General features: G+C 44.1%; 1 protein-coding gene across 1 annotated transcript; it reads right to left on the reverse strand.

Annotated features, from left to right (window-relative positions):
- Window positions 1-353: 353 nt before the first annotated feature.
- On the reverse strand, window positions 354-20,962 carry LOC121548295 (differentially expressed in FDCP 8 homolog). The gene is made up of 12 exons (XM_041859725.2): window positions 20,332-20,962; window positions 15,118-15,240; window positions 12,975-13,072; window positions 12,610-12,759; window positions 11,131-11,272; window positions 10,624-10,788; window positions 7,378-7,505; window positions 7,046-7,159; window positions 6,431-6,511; window positions 2,331-2,471; window positions 1,986-2,095; window positions 354-1,676 (listed from the first exon to the last, which is right to left on the reverse strand). Exons 2-12 carry the CDS (start codon window positions 15,224-15,226, stop codon window positions 1,583-1,585), a joined length of 1,332 nt encoding a protein of 443 aa, XP_041715659.1. The 5' UTR covers window positions 15,227-15,240; window positions 20,332-20,962; the 3' UTR covers window positions 354-1,582.
- Between the last annotated feature and the right edge of the window lie 771 nt (window positions 20,963-21,733).

Here is a 21,733-nt window from a genome sequence, read left to right on the forward strand (position 1 = left end):
TAGCCTAGGCTACATCACTTTTCTTTGGAGCAGAATTCACCGTGGGTTTTGAACCACTGAGGTGGGGGGCACCTGGCTCACGCCCGGGAGGCAGCCCGGTTCCAAAACGAATGCACACCGAAAACTCCTCGCAACTGGGTAAACCGGGCCATATAATTTAATCCCCTCATTCACTGGTCACATTTTCCACGATAATAAGACAGAAACAATCCCTCTCACCTGTTCCCATTTTTTCAAAATACAGTTTACTGTTTCTACACTGTTCAAAACAACATTCAGTAGCCTCTGTCACCGGCCTGGAGCAGAGGGCTACATTGGCAAAGGCTGCCACAGTGTCAGCTTATAAAACACTCTTCACAACATATAATTTATTAATACATTATTCATGCTTAACTTCACATGATCTTACAATTCATGTCTATATCTGGATTTTAACTAACACATGGCACATTACATTTGCATGTTATCAAGATCATTATGTAGAGAAAAACATAACACAGCCAAACATTCATTATTTTAAAACAAATAATTTTTTGTCAACATCAACATTTACATGCTCATGTGTCCCGAGGTATCATTCGCCAGCTTTCTCATCTCTGAAAATAATGTGCTATACTTTGAGGCGGGCTGCAAAAAAACAAAAATACTGTAAATAGATTACTTGATCAATGGGTAAATGTACAGTGTTCAATTATAAATCCAAACATTTCGGCACACAATATGTCAACTTAAGATATGGTTAATCAGTGCATCATAATGAGCTCTCCTTCACTTTACCCTTGACATTGCTTACATGACTGCCCAATAATTCTACTGTAAAAAGGTACCGCATTAAAAGCTCCCTAGGACATAACATACAAACCACAAGTTCTCTCCTCAAGTGTTTCAGGCAGATCATTTTATGTTCAAACAAATAAACAATAAAAACCAATTTTAGTGTCATTGTCCATCACGTAACGCCTCGTTTCACAACAGGGGGGTGACATACCTCATGCTCATAAGGAGGTCGTTTTGAAGAGCTATGTCATAACCTCACTAAAAATAACTGGCTCTTGTTATCGATGTCAGTTAAGGCCTGGAGGTGAATAGTAGTTTTGTTAAATTGATTTGTTAAGAAGAATTTGGAATTTAACACCTACTTCAGGGTAGTTAAAGATATTAGATTGTTAAGAGGTAAAGACCGTTATGTGACTCGCATTACAATTCATGCATGCAACATGATGCCTATACAGTACTCTCACACACAGTAACACATAGTCACACACATACTGTACAACATTGGCTTAGTGCTCAGAGTGTGTTTCTGTGGGCTATACAATGCAGCCAGTCTCAGAGTATCACACTTCATCACCGTATCATATAAAACTCTAATATCCTGCTACCATCTTCCGTAGTCCACTGAACTGGAACAAAGACACTTAAAAACATCCCCACAAAACAACAAAGACAGAGAGAGAGCGCAAGAGGGAAAGCTAGTCATGTTTGTGTCAGAATAATGTCTTGATGGTCCGCAACATAAGAAAAAGTGCCATGGCCACTCCCACAGGTTGTCAGTCACAGTGACAGGATTGGATCGACAGGGCTACGTGTCTTTCAGATCCGGCGGTTCGTCGTGCTTGCGCTCGGTCATCCGGGCACATTTTGGGCAAGTTGTGGAATTGTCATAGAAACAGTCCCTAAAGAGAAACAGCACACAGGAAATAACCAAGTGTCAACCAATCATTGATTTTACACATAAACACTACATATGTTTGATAAACGTGTCTGCCAGCGGAGGCTGGTGGGAGGAGCTATAGGAGGACGGGCTCATTGTAATGGCTGAAATGGAATAAATGCAACAGAGTCGAAGATGTGGTTTCCATATATTTTATGTGTTTGATACCGTTCCATTTATTCCATTCCAGCCATTACCATGAACTAGTCCTCCTATAGCTCCTCCCACCAGCCTCCTCTGGTGTCTGCATATAGCGGACTAGGGGACTGACCTGTGGAAGACAGCAGAGCAGTCGTGGCACACTGTGGTGTGGCTGTCAAAAGGGAACAGGATGTCTCCCTCCTTACACAGCTCACACACAAAGCCTTTGGCTTGGCACCGCTGGAGGGAGACAGGGCAAAAGACAGGGCACAGGTCAGTATCACAGGTCTCTACAGATTCAGTAAAACATCTGCCTGCTCTGTTTAATTGGTTTTCTCCCCAGAACGATTCCCTTTCTTCCTCACCTTTGTGCTCAGATGAGATGAGTAACATTGTTTATTACGAACTACATTAGCTAACCATTGGGCATATTGTCCAAGAGACCGTTTAGACAAGTCCCGTATATAAAACTCACGTCACAGTCCAGTTTGATGTGCTTGGCAAAGGTAGTGTGGATCTCTGTGAGAGAGCAGCTGAGTCTGCCACTGGAGATGTCAATCAAATCCTGCAGCGAGTACATGTCATTGTTCTCCACAAAGTGCTGGCGATCATGGAGCTAAGAGGGGAAGAGAGATTCATATATACACTGCTCAAAAAAATAAAGGGAACACTTAAACAACACAATGTAACTCCAAGTCAATCACACTTCTGTGAAATCAAACTGTCCACTTAGGAAGCAACACTGATTGACAATACATTTCACATGCTGTTGTGCAAATGGAATAGACAACAGGTGGAAATTATAGGCAATTAGCAAGACACCCCCAATAAATGACTGGTTTTGCAGGTGGTGACCACAGACCACTTCTCAGTTCCTATACTTCCTGGCTGATGTTTTGGTCACTTTTGAATGCTGGCGGTGCTTTCACTCTAGTGGTAGCATGAGACGGAGTCTACAACCCACACAAGTGGCTCAGGTAGTGCAGCTCATCCAGGATGGCACATCAATGCGAGCTGTGGCAAGAAGGTTTACTGTGTCTGTCAGCGTTGTGTCCAGAGCATGGAGGCGCTACCAGGAGACAGGCCAGTACATCAGGAGACGTGGAGGAGGCCGTAGGAGGGCAACAACCCAGCAGCAGGACTGCTACCTCCACCTTTGTGCAAGGAGGAGTAGGAGGAGCACTGCCAGAGCCCTGCAAAATGACCTCCAGCAGGCCACAAATGTGCATGTGTCTGCTCAAACAGTCAGAAACAGACTCCATGAGGGTGGTATGAGGGCCCAACGTCCACAGGTGGGGGTTGTGCTTACAGCCCAACACCGTGCAGGACGTTTGGCATTTGCCAGAGAACACCAAGATTGGCAAATTCGCCACTGGCGCCCTGTGCTCTTCACAGATGAAAGCAGGTTCACACTGAGCACATGTGACAGACGTGACAGAGTCTGGAGACGCCGTGGAGAATGTTCTGCTGCCTGCAACATCCTCCAGCATGACCGGTTTGGCGGTGGGTCAGTCATGGTGTGGGGTGGCATTTCTTTGGGGGGCCGCACAGCCCTCCATGTGCTCGCCAGAGGTAGCCTGACTGCCATTAGGTACCGAGATGAGATCCTCAGACCCCTTGTGAGACCATATGCTGGTGCGGTTGGCCCTGGGTTCCTCCTAATGCAAGACAATGCTAGACCTCATGTGGCTGGAGTGTGTCAGCAGTTCCTGCAAGAGGAAGGCATTGATGCTATGGACTGGCCCGCCCGTTCCCCAGACCTGAATCCAATTGAGCACATCTGGGACATCATGTCTCTCTCCATCCACCAACGCCACGTTGCACCACAGACTGTCCAGGAGTTGGCGGATGCTTTAGTCCAGGTCTGGGAGGAGATCCCTCAGGAGACCATCCGCCACCTCATCAGGAGCATGCCCAGAAGTTGTAGGGAGGTCATACAGGCACGTGGAGGCCACACACACTACTGAGCCTCATTTTGACTTGTTTTAAGGACATTACATCAAAGTTGGATCAGCCTGTAGTGTGGTTTTCCACTTTAATTCTGAGGGTGACTCCAAATCCAGACCTCCATGGGTTGATTCATTTGATTTCCATTGATCATTTTTGTGTGATTTTGTTGTCAGCACATTCAACTATGTAAAGAAAAAAGTATTTAATAAGATTATTTCATTCATTCAGATCTAGGATGTGTTATTTTAGTGTTCCCTTTATTTTTTTGAGCAGTGTATATACATTTCCATACCATTAAATTAGGTTAACTGACTGTAACCAAATGTTAATTAATAGAATGTAATAACTAAAAGCATTGCCTGAAATTTGAGTCCCTTTCACTGTTAAAACAAACCCTTACTTGGGACAATATTTTCTAACCCCCTTTTTTTTCACATTTGCATATGAACTAGAATAATCCCCTCTAGTGCTGTATGTATCATATACCATAACTGCTCACAACTCTACATACAAATCACTGTATGCATGTCAGAATGTACAGTAGCTGTGCAACATCGAGGTCACCCATTCATTCACATATCTTGACATTTATATATGGCCTCGCATTACCAAGACCATTAGCCCTACCTATATGTACATATCTACTTCCATTTCCTCGTACCCTTGAACATCGACTCGGTACTGGTACCCCATGTATACTGAACAAAAATAAACGCAAAATGCAACAATTTCAAATGTTTTACTGAGTTTCAGTTCATAAGGAAATCAGTCAATGGCTGTGCAAAAACGCTGGATATTGGTGGGAACTGGAACACGCTGTCGTACACATCGATCCAGAGCATCCCAAACATTTTACAATTTCAAATGTTTTACTGAGTTTCAGTTCATAAGGAAATCAGTCAATGGCTGTGCAAAAATGCTGGATATTGGTGGGAACTGGAACACGCTGTCGTACACATCGATCCAGAGCATCCCAAACATTTTACAATTTCAAATGTTTTACTGAGTTTCAGTTCATAAGGAAATCAGTCAATGGCTGTGCAAAAACGCTGGATATTGGTGGGAACTGGAACACGCTGTCGTACACATCGATCCAGAGCATCCCAAACATCCTCAATGTCTGTTGAGTATGCAGGCCATGGAAGAACTGGAACATTTTCAGCTTCCAGGAATTGTGTACAGATCCTTGCAACATGGAGCCGTGCATTATCATGCTGAAACATGAGGTGATGGTGGTGGATGAATGGCACGACAATGGGCGTCAGTCTCTCGTCACAGTATCTCTGTGCATTCAAATTGCCATAGATAAAATGCAATTGTGTTCGTTGTCCGTAGCTTATGCCTTCCCATACCATAACCCCACCGCCACCAGCAAACCACTCACCCAATCGACGCCATACACACAGTCAGCCATCTGTCCGGTACAGTTGAAACCGGGATTCATCTGTGAAGAGCACACTTCTCCAGCGTGCCAGTGGCTATCGAAGGTGAGCATTTGCCCACTGAAGTCAGTTACGACGCCAAACTGCAATCAGGTCAAGACCCTGGTGAGGACGATGAGCATGCAGATGAGCTTCCCTGAGATGGTTTCTGACAGTTGTGCAGAAATTCTTCAGTTTTGCAAACCCACAGTTTCATCAGCTGTCCGGGTGGCTGGTCTTAGATGATTGCGCAGGTGGAGGTCCTGGGCTAGAGTGGTTACACGTGGTCTGCGGTTGTGAGGCCGGTTTGACATACTGCCAAATTCTCTAAAACGACAGCTTATGGTAGAGAAATTAACATTAAATTCTCTGGCAACAGCTCTGGTGGACATTCCTGCTGTCAGCATGCCAATTGCACGCTCCCTCAAAACTTGGACATCTGTGGCATTGTGTTGTGTGACAAAACAGCACATTTTACAGTGGCCTTTTATTGTCCCCAGCACAAGGTGCACCTGTGTAATGATGATGCTGTTTAATCAGCTTCTTGATATGCCACACCTGTCAGGTGGATGGATTATCTTGGCAAAGGAGAAATGCTCACTAACAGGGATGTAAACAAATTTGTGCACAACATTTGAGAGAAATAAGCTTTTTGTGTATATGGACAATTTCTGGGATCTTTTATTTCAGCTCATGAAACATGGGACCAACACTTTACATGTTGCGTTTATATCTTTGTTCAGTATTTATAGCCAAGCTATCATTGCTCATTGTGTATTTATTCCTCATGTTACTAGTTTTTTCTATTATTATTATTTTATTGTATTCTGCATTGTTGGGAAGGGCCCGTAAGTAAGCATTTCACTTAGTCTACATCTGTTGTTTACGAAGCATGTGACAATTTAAACTTGATTTGATTCTTAGATCAGTTTGTTATTAATTAAAAGGCCAGAGGGTGGCGCTGTTGCAGCACATACTTTCAGCCATGACGTCAGAATAAATAGGTTCCTCTGGGTTGTTTAACAATACTGCTGGAAGATCATTATGCAAGGCACTGGACGCAAATGCAATGTCCTTTATACAGCGATTGTAATGTGTCATGTTTATGTGATGTTTTGGCTGTGTTGATGATGTCGTGGGGGTGTTGGGATGATGTTGTGGGGGTGTTGGGATGATGTGTTGATATTGCGGGGATGTTGCTGACCTGCAGTAGTAGCCGTGCCTCCATGGCCTCCTTACAGGTGATGAAGTAGGGCTTCATCAGTAGGATGTCCTGACGGAGCTTCTGCAGGGAGGAACACATTCACCCACTAGCGGTCAGTCACACCATGATTCCATGGGCCAATGTCAGACACAACATGTTCTATGGGAAATCGCTTTTGAATGTGCCCCCCATCCCATATTTCTCATTTCATGGAACTATCTGAAGAAGCTACTTCTTTTATTTTTGATACACCATAAGCAAGTGTTTTTCTTCTCTGGCCCTACAATCTCCCCACTGACAGAAACAGCTGTCTATCTCCCTCAGTATTCTAATCACTCACCACAAAACACACTGGCACAAATAGAACTGCTGACTGGTGAGAATCTCCTGAAAACAAAAGCCTGGTCTACTGTTTGGTAATACAGAGAAGGTAGAGCTCCCAAAATAAGTTCTATAGCAAAACCAGACTTAATCCCAGTTTAGATGGAGTGGAAATGGAGGGCAAAACAAACCCCAAAACTGTACAAAAAGACAAAAACATTTGAATGAATTTATGTCACAAACATTCAGTACACTCTATTCATGCAGAGTCCCTGTTGCTGATATGTCACCCACCCTGATCTCCACTAGTTCCTCCACAAAGTTGAAGAGCAGTGGGTTGATCTCCCTCAGTTTCAGTACAGGCCGGGGTATCATCAGGGCCAGGTAACGCATGGAGGAACGACATACCTGACCAGAGAGCAGGGGACACACTGTTAGAGATAGGACTGCACAGAGTGCAAATAGGCATTACATGGTCACCAAAGGAAACAGCGGTGCATTCTCTTACCAGCTGCTTATCATATAATATAATGTAGAGTTTGTTGAAGTTCCTAGCTGTGTAAAAAAAAATCTATATTGATAAGGAAAAACAGTGTGCTATTAGCATCTCTCTCTCTCTTTGGTACCTTGCGTGGCTCAAACTCCCAGTTGTGGATGACGCGTGCAGGGATGACAGCGGTGTCATTCCAGTGGCAGGTACTGCAGTAGTATTGGCCCGTGTAGTCACACTGCCTGGCCTCGCTGGGCACGCCCCCTACCGGACAACACAACACAACACAGCGCAGCATGGGGCTCCGTGAGCGATTATAACACCACCCCACACAACTCTCACTGATGTAACGGTCTCAGAGACAACTCTCACAGTGTCACACACAACTCACTGATCATGCAACTAACACTGACACACAACACTCACTGACACATTACAGAACAAATATTTTCTTAACCATAACATGATTAAACTCTTAATGAGATACAACTCAGCATAGCTTTTGATGAATATTCAACACATCTCCCAGGGAGGAAAATCCTGGCAAGTAAGTAGATTGCGGTAACTTTTCATTATCACATTACATGATCAAAGCTGATTTAACTCTCCAAGCTTGATGTGAGTGCATTAGATCAGCAGGCTGAGTTAAGTACCATCTGTTCTATTAGCATAGAGAGTGGATGAGAATGACTAAGTGCTCTAGCTAAATCTCTTTAGATCCCCACAGAGGAACACTAACAGTTATTGGGCTCCAGGTTTATCTTGTATAGTAGGTTTAGTCACATTAGTCTGTGAGAGGAGAAGAATGTCCACACAGCTTTTTACAGGCCATTGACCCAGAGGTTAGCCATTCAAGGACACTTACTGCTTTTATAACTGTGATTGTGTTAATAATACAACAATGGTCCATAGACATCATGCCCGGCTGGGCATTTTGCTTCGGCTGGCCATGCTTTCCACCTGGCTACCCCTACCCCGGCCACCAGCTCTGCACCCTCCGCTGCAACTTGCCCATGCCCCCCCTCCCCCGCTTCTCCTTCACCCAAATTCAGACAGCTGATGTTCTGAAAGAGCTGCAAAATCTGGACCCCTACAAATCAGCTGGGCCAGACAATCTGGACCCTTTCTTTCTAAAATTAGCTGCCGAAATGGGGCGGCAGGTAGCTTAGTGGTTAAGAGCGTAGTGCCAGTAACCGAAAATCTGTCAATGTGCCCTTGAGCAAGGCACTTAACCCTAATTGCTCCTGTAAGTCGCTCTGGATAAGAGTGTCTGCTAAATGACTAAAATGTAAAAAATGAAATTGTCGCAACCCCTATTACTAGCCTGTTCAACCTCTCTTTCGTATCTTCTGAGATCCCCAGAGATTGGAAAGCTGCCGCGGTCATCCCCCTCTTCAAAGGGGGTGACACTCTAGATTCAAACTGTTACAGACCTATATCCATCCTGAACTGCCTTTCGAAAGTATTTGAAAGCCAAGTTAACAAACAGATCACCGACCATTTCGAATCCCACCGTACGTTCTCCGCTATGCAATCTGGTTTCCGAGCTGGTCATGGGTGTACCTCAGCCACGCTCGAGGTCCTAAACGATATTATAACCCCGATCGATAAAAGACAGTACTGTGCAGCCGTCTTCATCGACCTGGCCAAGGCTTTCGACTCTGTCAATCACCGCATTCTTATTGGCAGACTAAATAGCCTTAGTTTCTCAAATGACTGCCTCGCCTGGTTCACCAACTACTTCTCAGATAGAGTTCAATGTGTCAAATCGGAGGGCCTGTTGTCTGGACCTCTGGCAGTCTCTATGGGGGTGCCACAGGGTTAAATTCTCGGGCCGACTCTATTCTCTGTGTATATCAATAATGTCGTTCTTGCTGCTGGTGACCCTCAGATCCACCTCTACGCAGACGACACCATTTTGTATACATCTGGCCCCTTCATTGGACACTGTGTTAACAAACCTCCAAACGAGCTTCAATGCCAATACATACATCAGTGGCCTCCTTGCAGCTCAGTTGGTAGAGCATGGCGCTTGCAACGCCAGGGTTGTGGGTTCGATTCCCACGGGGTGCCAGTATGAAAAATGTATGCACTCACTAACTGTAAGTCGCTCTGGATAAGAGCGTCTGCTAATTGACTAAAATGTTCAAACTGAACATGACCCAAGCACTCCTTCCGTAGCCTCCAACTGCTCTTAAACGCTAGTAAAACTAAATGCATGCTCTTCAATCGAACGCTGCTTGCACCCGCCCGCCCGACTAGAATCACCACTCTCGGCGGGTATGACTTAGAATATGTGGACAACTACAAATACCTAGGTGTCTGGTTAGACCGTAAACTCTCCTTCCAGACTCACATTAAGCATCTCCAATCCAAAGTTAAATCTAGAATCGGCTTCCTATTTCGCAACAAAGCCTCCTTCACTCATGCTGCCAAACATGCCCTCGTAAAACGGAATATCCTACCGATCCTTGACTTCGGCGATGTCATTTACAAAATAGCCTCCAACACTCTACTCAGCAAATCGGATGTAGTCTATCACAGTGCCATCCGTTTTGTCACCAAAGCCCCATATACTACCCACCATTGTGACCTGTACGCTCTCGTTGGCTGGCCTTCACTACATATTCGTCGCCAAACCCACTGGCTCCAGGTCATCTATAAATCACTGCTAGGCAAATCCCTGCCTTATCTTAGCTCATTGGTCACCATAGCAACACCCACCCCTAATATGCGCTCCAGCAGGTATATCTCACTGGTCATCCCCAAAGCCAACACCTCCTTTGGCTGCCATTCCTTCCAGTTCTCTGCTGCCAATGACTGGAACGAACTGCAAAAATCTCTGAAGCTGGAGACTCTTATCTCCCTCACTAACTTTAAGCATCAGTTGTCAGAGCAGCTTACCGATCACTGCACCTGTACACAGCCCATCTGTAATTAGCCCAACCAACTACCTCATCCCCGTATTGTTATTTACATTGTTATTTATTTTGCTCATTTGCACCCCAGTATTTCTATTTGCACATCTATCACTCCAGTGTTAATACTAAATTGTAATTATTTTGCACTATGGCCTATTTATTGCCTTACCTCCATAACTTACTACATTTGCACACACTGTATATAGATTTTCTATTTTCTATTGTGTTATTGACTGTACGTTTTGTTTATCCCATATGTAACTCTGTGTTGTTGTTGTTTTTATCGCACTGCTTTGCTTTATCTTGGCCAGGTCGCAGTTGTAAATGAGAACTTGTTCTCAACTGGCTTACCTGGTTAAATAAAGGTGAAAAAACAACAACTATATATATATATATAGATTTCAATTTGTGTTGACTGCTAATTGGCTATCAAGTCGGTATATTAAAAGCTGAACACTCACTTAGTGACACAGGCGTACGGCACTCGGCACAGCGGTAGTCCTGCCGGTCCAGCCCGATCTCTGGGCAGATGCTGAGCTCGTACGCCGACTGGTGGCTGACCTTTGACCTCACACAGGGCTTGTTGATGAGGTTCAAGCACTTGCTATGGCAACGGTAGTAACAACCTGCGAGAGGGACAGGGGAACAGAGACATTAGTCAACAGCTAACTACCCTTTTAAAATTCAATATGTGACTTAAGATTCTTTAGAGAAAGTTGGCCATACTTTACACCAATTCATTAAATTTTTCTCTCCAACTCAATTCATCATTCAGGGCCAACGTCGACCAATAGAAGGCCACAGGAGGGCAGTGTTGCCTAGCAACTGAACGCTATTCAGTTTTGGTTGCTTAGCAATGCTCTCTCTTTCATATGTTTACCCAAGTTCAGCCATACAGCTGTAACCGTTCAGTGTCCATTAGGTTTTACCACTGAGAACATTTTGGCTTAGTTTTAATGCACTCTTACCTGTGCAGGTGTACCAGGTCTGGATGAGGCCCCAGATGATAGTGCTGCACTTGTCACACGTCTGTTTCACACTCTTACTCTTCTCCTTGGAGAAACGATGCTCCAATAGCACCCTCAGGTTTGGCTCATCCTCCTCAGGGTCCTGTTGCGTGACAAGGAGCAGAGCCAATCAGAATGCAGCACAAGAGCACAGCATTGTGTCAGAGAACTACACTACAGTATCTGTTATTAATCAACTGGACGAGTTCACTGCAGCACTTTCAACCCACTCTTTCTCCCAGTGTGTGAATGACACCAAAACAACCCATATATGTTGAAAGCAATTCAGGCAATCCCAGCAGAATCCAGAGACTGCATGAGCTAAAAGGGTGGTTTCACATGTTCTTTTTTAAGTTAGACGTGACACAACCACAGTGAGAGACTGCCATAAAATGAGGAAACATGGACACGAAGACCAAAACAAGAAGTAGAGTGCCTTCAGAAAGTATTCATACCCCTTAACTTATTCCACATTTTGTTGTTACAGCTTGAATTAAAAATGGATTAAATACCCCATAATGACAAAGTGAAAACATGTTTTTAGAAATGTTTGCAAATGTATTGAAAATGAAATACAGAAATATCTCATCTACATAAGTATACATTTTTTGCAGTTTTACTTTAGTGCCTTATTGCAAACAGGATGCATGTTTTGGAATATATTTTATTCTGTACAGGCGTCCTTCTTTTCACTCTGTCAATTAGGTTAGTATTGTAGAGTAACTACAATGTTGTTGATCCATCTTCAGTTTACTCCCATCACAGCCATTAAACTCTGTAACTGTTTTAAAGTCACCATTGGCGGTTTCCTTCCTCTCCGGCAACTGAGTTAGGAAGGACGCCTGTATCATTGTAGTGACTGAGTGTATTGTCACACCATCCAAAGTGTAATTAATAACTTCATCATGCTCATGCAGCTTATTATGAGACTTGTTAAGCAAATGTTTACTCCTGAACTTATTTAGGCTTGCCATAACAAAGGGGTTGAATACTTACTGACCCAAGACATTTCAGCTTTTCATTTTTTATTAATTTGTAAAAATTAATAAAAACATAATTCCACTTTCACATTATGGGGTATTGTGTGTAGGCCAGTGACACAAAATCTTAATTTAATAAATGTTTAATTCAGGCTGTAAAACAACAAAATGTGTAAAAGTAAAGGGGGTGTGAATACTTTCTGAAGGCACAGTAATATTGTATTGACATTTCCTGAGGTAGTGAATGATTTGTGAATGGCTTTCATGCATACACAGTTCATGTTCACAAATAAGTGCTCTGAAAACAGGTATTTAGTTGGTCGACTCTATTCTACATAGATACGATTACCTTATTGCCATTTACCTCCAATGACCAATTCCTTACCCCCTTCACTCATGGCCCCTGGGTAGGTCAATACTTCCCTCCAGCCTCCCCTCTTCCCCTCCCCCCTGGTCTTACCTTGAGCTCCTGTAGTTTGAGGCGTAGGTGGATGAGTTTGACCACAGTGTCCTTCTGTCTCTCTGAGTGCTCAGGCAGCTCCAGTATTAGTCTCTTACACTCCTCTATGGCCATCTTCAGCTGCTCAATGTCCGATGCTACAAATGAGCCCTGCACAGGGACATACAGTAAAAACACATGCACGGACAGACACAGGCACCAAATCTTACATTAGCACCTATTGATTGCCATTTAAACTGCACATAGACAGACAAGTGTATCCATCACAGTCGTGTTTTCACTAAGAATTACTTTTCATGCAACCACACCGACTCTGGTCAGTGGTTCACCAACATCCAAAATGGCCGTATAAGGATTGTCCTTACGACAGGTCGAGAGAAGTGGTCCTCTGCCAGCCCCAGGTCCATGGCTCGGTCCAAACTCTGGCTTCTGCTCTCAGAGGAGAAGAGCTCAGGTCTTATCTCTGAGGAAAGACGGACAAGAAGTACTGTAAGCATTGTTCTCCCTCTCTCACACACAAAGGCCTATACACACTCAGTAAAGCTCACACGCCCACTTAAACCTCACACATGACTAAACACACACACACACCAACCTTTTACAGAACACACATTTGTCTAAAAGGAGTTTCACCCTCAGGGCAGATAAAGGATTCACAACATACTGTTTTTATCCAAATATGTGCTCTGTTTAAATCCAGAAGGAAACAGGAAAGGACTACTGCCTTTGAAGTGCTAAAGGTTGCTAGGTAATAGATTTAGGCTTTACAGCCTCCAGATTAACAGGCAGAAATGATTAACCTAACAGTCCCACTGTACGGATGAGGTTATGGATATGGGCCAGACATCAGCTTACGGTCCCACAATTTACACCTCACCTATTGGATTTAACAAAGGCTATCATCCATGATCTGTAATAATCTGATATAATCTTATTCTTCTTCATAAAACTACTTGGGCTTGACAACAAAGAACTTGAAAATTATAGTACAAAGATAAGTAATGACAGATAGAAACCTTATTCTCTGACACTAACTCAAATGTGGGTTGCTGTATTATGAGACTAATCACACAAATCAAAGCAATCTTGACAATCTGATACAAAAAGTTATCCTTGGTTTAGCTCGGCTCTCAACTCCAGCACCAGAGCATACACAGTTCAGCACTTCAGCCATTAAATCAAAGGGAGTGCTGATAGGCCTGGGGGCATGTAAACTGATCAAATATTTAAAGCCTTAGAGGAACAAGAGAGCGGCTTTAAGCCATTTTGTGTGGTTTTGTGCCAGGGTACAGAGTGCCAGATATTGGCTTAGGGCTAAACTCTTTGAAGCTCTAAGCTTCTACATCTCCAAAGAACGCTCCCTGATAAAAGGCTGCATCCCAAAGCTTTTACTTTTGGCTGGAACAGACGCCTCAACACAGTAAGAAGCAGATCAATTAGACCTAAAGATCCTGAGGGACAAGTTTCCCCTCCTATCATCATTAAAAAAACATTACGAAAATGCAGAGATGCTACATCTCATTTGCTATTACATCAGCAGTTAGCCTAGATCACAAACAGATGTTTACGATCAGCAAGAAGCATTTTGGGTGTCTAACAACTGACTAGTTCGTCAGATAAGCCTAAAGCCAGAACATCTCATTACAAACATAAACAACATTCAGCAGGGCGCAGTCTCAAGTTAGCCTGTATCAAGTAAACCCATAGCCAATCTCACTATCTAGGCCTGCATATTGTTTGTACCTGCGTACACCTCAGATGACATCATGGTAGTGAGAGACAGGATATCCTGAGTTGCTAGCTGCCAGAGAGAGATGAAGAGGCAGACAAATGCAGCTGCAGCCTAGACAGTGTTCTAGTGAACTGAGCTAAGTGTAGGCATACAATTACAGAAACCGTTCTGAACCACAGCACCACATAATGATCCTGTCTCAGTTCCTCTCATTACTTTTGGCTACAGATCCAGGGTCAGTTGATGTTGTTGATTAGCTCATAATGGTTAGGGCTGTTGCAAGAGTGGTACTACATCAGATAGTAAGAAACAGAGATATGGAAAAAACAGCAGCCTTCCTCTTTCAGTCTATGCTGTTGTCCAGCTGTACAGTCAGTCACATCATTTCAAAATGTATAGATTGTTGCATCTCTTGCAGACTATAGTTCTGCAGACAAAGCTTGCTCTGGTATAGGATGCAGCTCTAATCTTGCAGATGCAGCCTGGCTGCACAGACAACATGAACTGACTTCACCCCAGGTTACTGCACTACCCCATCTTCATACTCATGAGGACGCAATAAGAGACTGCAGCAGAGTCATCAGGTTGTCGGCCTATCCATTCTCCATGCCTTTGCTGAGATGAGTAAAACACACAGAATCTGCCTCTGCAAACTCTTCTCATCACATGGCAATCACATTCAGCACTGGTGTTAATACATTTCACGTTCTATTACACATGTATACTGTGACCCATCAATGAACTAGGCTACTACCCAACCCGCCAGTCACACTCACCATCTCGAGGAGGGGTTTTACCCCCTGGGGGGCCATCCTCCTCCTCCCCCCGATCAAAGGGGTTGAGGCGGGCTTGGCGAAAAGAAGCAGGTCTCTCATGATATTCCATCTCACCGGCTACATCTGTGGAAGACACACAACACATGGGCAAACAGTTGTGAACCAGAAGGATGAGAGACACATGGTCTAGGCTACCTACCACCAAGCCAAGCCTCATGAGAAAGAGAGGGGGGGTCAAACTCAGTCTCACTTGACACTCCCTCAAGGACATTTACATTTACGTCATTTAGCAGACGCTCTTATCCAGAGCGACTTACAAATTGGTGCATTCACCCTATAGCCAGTGGGATAACCACTTTACCAAATTATTATTATTATTATTATTATTTTTTTTAGGGGGGGGGGTAGAAGGATTACTTTATCCTATCCCAGGTATTCCTTAAAGAGGTGGGGTTTCAAATGTCTCCGGAAGGTGGTGAGTGACTCCGCTGTCCTGGCGTCATGAGGGAGCTTGTTCCACCATTGGGGTGCCAGAGCAGCGAACAGTTTTGACTGGGCTGAGCGGGAACTATGCTTCCGCAGAGGAAGGGGAGCCAGCAGGCCAGAGGTGGATGAACGCAATGCCCTCGTTTGGGTGTAGGGACTGATCAGAGCCTGAAGGTACAGAGGTGCCATTCCACTCACAGCTCCATAGGCAAGCACCATGGTCTTGTAACAGATGCGAGCTTCAACTGGAAGCCAGTGGAGTGTGCGGAGGAGCGGGGTGACGTGAGAGAACTTGGGAAGGTTGAACACCAGACGGGCTGCGGCATTCTGGATGAGTTGTAGGGGTTTAATGGCACAGGCAGGGAGCCCAGCCAACAGCGAGTTGCAGTAATCCAGACGGGAGATGACAAGTGCCTGGATTAGGACCTGTGCCGCTTCCTGTGTAAGGCAGGGTCGTACTCTCCGAATGTTGTAGAGCATGAACCTGCAGGATCGGGTCACCGCCTTGATGTTAGCGGAGAACGACAGGGTGTTGTCCAGGGTCACGCCAAGGCTCTTCGCACTCTGGGAGGAGGACACAACGGAGTTGTCAACCGTGATGGCGAGATCATGGAACGGGCAGTCCTTCCCCGGGAGGAAGAGCAGCTCCGTCTTGCCAAGGTTCAGCTTGAGGTGGTGATCCGTCATCCATACTGATATGTCTGCCAGACATGCAGAGATGCGATTCGCCACCTGGTTATCAGAAGGGGGAAAGGAGAAGATTAGTTGTGTATCGTCAGCGTAGCAATGATAGGAGAGGCCATGTGAGGATATGACAGAGCCAAGTGACTTGGTGTATAGGGAGAATAGGAGAGGGCCTAGAACTGAGCCCTGGGGGCCACCAGTGGTGAGAGCACATGGTGCGGAGACAGCTTCTCGCCACGCCACTTGGTAGGAGCGACCGGTCAAGTAGGACGCAATCCAGGAGTGAGCCGTGCCGGAGATGCCCAGCTCAGAGAGGGTGGAGAGGAGGATCTGATGGTTCACAGTATCAAAGGCAGCAGACAGGTCTAGAAGGTCAAGAGCAGAGGAGAGAGAGTTAGCTTTAGCAGTGCGGAGAGCCTCCGTGACACAGAGAAGAGCAGTCTCAGTTGAATGACCAGTCCTGAAACCTGACTGGTTTGGATCAAGAAGGTCATTCTGAGAGAGATAGCAAGAGAGTTGGCTAAAGACGGCACGCTCAATAGTTTTGGAAAGAAAAGAAAGAAGGGATACTGGTCTGTAGTTGTTGACATCAGTGGGATCGAGTGTTGGTTTTTTTGAGAAGGGGTGCAACTCTCGCTCTCTTGAAGACGGAAGGGACATAGCCAGCGGTCAAGGATGAGTTGATCAGCGAGGTGAGGTAGGGGAGAAGGTCACCGGAGATGGTCTGGAGAAGAGAGGAGGGGATGGGGTCAAGCGGGCAGGTTGTTGGGCGGCCTGCAGTCACAAGTCGCAAGATTTTATCTGGAGAGAGAGGGGAGAAAGAAGTCAAAGCATAGGGTAGGGCAGTGTGAGCAGGACCAGCAGTGTCATTAGACTTAACAAACGAAGATCGGATGTCGTCAACCTTCTTTTCAAAGTGGTTGACGAAGTCATCCACAGAGAGAGAGGAGGGGGGGGATTCAGCAGGGAGGAGAATGTGGCAAAGAGCTTCCTAGGGTTAGAGGCAGATGCTTGGAATTTAGAGTGGTAGAAAGTGGCCTTAGCAGCAGAAACAGATGAAGAAAATGTAGAGAGGAGGGAGTGAAAAGATGCCAGGTCGGCAGGGAGTTTAGTTTTCTTCCATTTCCGCTCCGCTGCCCGGAGCTCTGTTCTGTGAGCTCGCAATGAGTCATCAAGCCACGGAGCTGGAGGGGAGGACCGAGCCGGCCGGGAGGATAGGGGACACAGAGAGTCAAAGGATGCAGAAAGGGAGGAGAGGAGGGTTGAGGAGGCAGAATCAGGAGATTGGAGGGAGAAGGATTGAGCAGAGGGAAGAGATGATAGGATGGAAGAGGAGAGAGTAGTGGGAGAGAGAGAGCGAAGGTTGCGGCGGCGCATTACCATCTGTGTAGGGGCAGGAGGACAGAGTGGTTATTTTGCTACTCCGGCATGGTTGATCTGCCATGTTATGATGTCTTGTAGGGATCGGATATTGACACATCTAGTATGCATTATCATAGACACATAACCGTAGCACAGTCATCAGAGCTGCATGATCAGCTCAGATGAGCCACTACACAGTCTGAAAACAAGCAAGACTCCCATTAAAAGCACTAGTTGAGGGGGTTGTCACTGTTTTTGCTTTGACTTGTTTATAGCCTAAACATATCCTCAAACACTTTTTATTTTACATGCATTTTAGAGCCTATTTATCAGAGGTGGGACCAAGTCACTATTATTCGAGTCACAAGCAAGTGTCAAGTCACAAGGTCCGAGTCTCAAGTCAAGTCCCAAGTAGAACGGGTCAAGCCTCAAGTCAAGTCCAAGTCGTGCATTCTAAGAGAAAGTAAAGTCCAGTCAAGTAAAAAAATAAAATCTATACATGCAACGCCTTGTTCAACTACAAATCTTTGTCTATATATTCAGGACAGTTCATTACCAGACAGTCCTTTTCATTATTTTGTCTACAACACATTTTGATTAGACTATGTAATTGTAAAACAGGGACCTTGTAGAAGTCGTAAGGGCATGAAATCAGCAGAAGGCAAGGCAGTTTGACGTGCTTAGAGTGTAGATTTATTTACAGGTCTTGGTGATCCAATGGTGAAAGCGCCATATCATACAAAATATACAAGTAGATTTACCAAATATTCACCGGCAATAGCCCAAAACAAATAGCCTCTGTATCATGCTTAACCGGTCCTATCTGAATGGACACAAGTAAAGGGCAAGACTGTACAGCCTCCCCCTGTGACATGCTGACCAGACCGCACGCGCATGTTGATTTTGTCCATCCACACCAAACGCGATCAGGACATGCAGGTTGAAATATCAAAATGAACTCTGAACCAACTATATTAACTTCGGGACAGGTCGAAAACCATTAAACATGTATGGCAATTTAGCTAGCTAGCTTGCTGTTGCTAGCTCATTTGTCCTGGGATATAAACATTGGGTTGTTATTTTACCTGAAATGCAGAAGGTCCTCTACTCCGACAATTAATCCACAGATAAAAGGGTAAACCGAGTTAGTTTCTAGTAATCTATCCTCCTTCAGGCTTCTTCTTCTGACTTTATATGGCGGTTGGCAACCAACTTTAAGGTGCATTACCACCACCAACTGGACTGGAGTGTGGACCTCAGTTCATCTTTCAATCACCCATGTGGGTATGCGCTCCTAAAAACCAATGAGGAGATGGGAGAGGCGGGACTTGCAGCGCATCAAGTGTCACAAATAGAACCAAGTTCTATTCTAGCGCCTGGCTACGCAGATGCTTGTTGACGCGCACGAGCAGTTTAGATGCAATGATTGAATAACATGTATGTGTACATTTATTTTGCAACGCTCGAGCAAGTAATGCGAGCTGTGTGGTCAGCATGTCGGTGCGTCTTCGCCACAGTAATAATTCATTTTAACAACAAATTCAAAATGCAAACTTCATAAGTAAATTATCAATTTCATGCAATTTTTACATACCAGAAGACCAGTAGACCTATGCTAGTAATTGTTGCCCCATTGCTGGTGAGCTTACAAAGTAAACAGTTAATATTCTTGTTCACCAAACAATTTTTGGAGCTGCATATGTATTTATTATGGCAAACATCTCTTCCTACAATTTGACGTTTGCGCTGCACTCAATCCTATAGTTGTCACAAATCAGCAATCTCTTCGCTAGCTCACCCGACCTGTGTTGATTGACAGTTTGCTGGTCCAATCAGAGTGGCGAGTGTGCGTTTCACTAGCCAATCTGTTGCAGGTTTTTTGCAAGGGCGATGCTGCGGCCACCATCTCTGGCTACGTGTATAGTAATCAATCCACGTATACTCTGTGCCACAAAATGAGTGACAAAACCTGGACATCAATCTCAGGTCAAAGTCGACTCCCGACTCTTGAGGCTCCAAGTCAAGTCTCAAGTTACTTTATTTTCTATCAAGTCGAGTCTCAAGTCATCAAATGTGTGACTTGAGTCAGACTTGAGTCCAAGTCATGTGACGCAAGTCCACAACTCTGCTATTTATACAGAAAATGTGTATAAAACCCATATAATTATATGACAATATTTTAGGTTGACAATTCTATTAAACAATTTCTGAGATCACATGCCTTACTTTTATTTTCCTGCATAACTAAAATCTGAAGTATTCCTCTACTGCCATTTATTCTTGCCTAGTTAAATAAAATAAAATAAAATATATATATTCCATTTAGACAGGTTTGGATTTCTCCCTGACCAACATGGCTGCCATATCACCCCATTCATGAACTTCCGAGGGTTTATGACATACCCCCTCTAGCTAGTAATTTAATAGCATCTCAATTAGCTAGTTAGCTAACGTTACCTACAAAACGAAAGGGTGACACGCATGAAGGGTCAGACTTTTAAAACATTGGAAGACTTGCATGAGACAGGCAGCCAGCAACTATACACTGCAATGGTATCAACAATGTTAGCTACGAAAACTAAAATCAATGTAAATATTAATAGCCAGCTTGCTAGCAAAACAGTCGTTAGCTTAGCTAGCTAGCTCGCCTGCTTGCTAACATTCCTAGACAGGAATACTTACCCCATTGTCGACCTCCAAACAACACGACTTATTCGGATTTCATCCGTATATGATTGATGTTGGACACTTTGAAAGCGGTGCATTCAGTTTTCTTCGCAAATATAGCCTGTATCCTTCTTGTGTTTTCTGTCATCAGCATCACACAGAATGATTCCAATGTTTTTCTCTGGATGTGTCATCGCAGTAATACTGCTCTGAAGCGACACCTCGCGGACAGTGTATGTAACAACAGCCTTGACGGGTGTTTTGCAGGCAATATTGGTATGCAGTTGATGCATGCGTGCATTAAATATGGATCCAGATAGCTGCCAAAAGGTTGAACGTACGTATCGTTAGGATCGTATGAAAATCCATACGTAAAATGATAGGATCGTAAGAAAAGCCATGCGTGAAACATGAAATGTAACCGTTAAATTAGATCTGTAAACTTACAAACCCTATGTTACAACTATGAATGAACATTTACACGTTCAATTAATATTACTTTACGTCTCCCTTTACTCGGTTACAGATCTGTTTTATACGTACAAACTTTTGTCAGGAATGTGGCATCTGCAAAGGACATGAACCGAATGTAGCTAGTCGGAGTTAGCTAGTCAATCAAGCAACTCTAGCCCAGACGTTAGAGTTGTTTTGCGGCTTCCGGTTTCATTTCCAAAATAAATGTCTAGAGCTTGTTTTAGAATGGTATTCGATAACAACGTTATACCAGTAGATGGCGTAGTATAGGCTTCGGCCTTCAGCAAATGACTTGTGTGAGAATGATACTATAAAGACACAGAAGAGCCTTGTCTAGAATAACTGCCTGAGCTGCAAAATAGAAAGTAAATAAAATGTAAATGTAAATTTAGGCTAGGCCTATTCCATTATCTAAATATGCCATGCTGGTGTGTGTTATTTAATGGCCATATAATTGCATACATTATTTTTATAGCCACTTGGGGCTGCTGTGGTGATCATGTAACCTAATGAATCACACTTTCTCCAGTATTTGGGAGCACGGACTGTAGGCCTTATATTAGGCATTTTGACTGTTGTATTTGCGAATTCCACTGTATGTAGGCTTGTTATAGCCATTTGAGTTGCACAACCCCATCACGCAAAGGCTATATCCATATCAATAAATCAGACAAAACAAAATATGGATTAGGTCTTGGCTATAACCTGTCCTGAGGAAATAGCCAAGGGGTCCCAAATGGTCAAGACTTTCTATAGCCTATTTTTATTACCAGATCTGTTTTCCCTATCAGCCACTGCATGAGCTTCTTCAACTAATTTGTTGAAAATGTATTTAATGGCTATATTTAGAGGCCTGTGAGCTAGGGTCTCTTTTTAAGGGGAGGCCTATAATAAAAACAGATATAAAACTCAAATAGAGTTTTAAAATTATTCCGCAAGACAC

The sequence above is a fragment of the Coregonus clupeaformis genome, unplaced genomic scaffold, assembly GCF_020615455.1.
Source record: "Coregonus clupeaformis isolate EN_2021a unplaced genomic scaffold, ASM2061545v1 scaf0385, whole genome shotgun sequence".
Classification (NCBI taxonomy): domain Eukaryota; kingdom Metazoa; phylum Chordata; class Actinopteri; order Salmoniformes; family Salmonidae; genus Coregonus; species Coregonus clupeaformis.

Coding starts and splice junctions, on each gene's coding strand:
- LOC121548295 (XM_041859725.2), bottom strand. CDS start 15,226: ATGGAATATCATGAGAGACCTGCTTCTTTTCGCCAAGCCCGCCTCAAC. Junction 13,073..15,117: donor TAAAACCCCTCCTCGAGATG/GTGAGTGTGACT, acceptor GTCTTTCCTCAG/AGATAAGACCTGAGCTCTTC. Junction 2,472..6,430: donor AGGCACGGCTACTACTGCAG/GTCAGCAACATC, acceptor TTCCCCTCTTAG/CTCCATGATCGCCAGCACTT.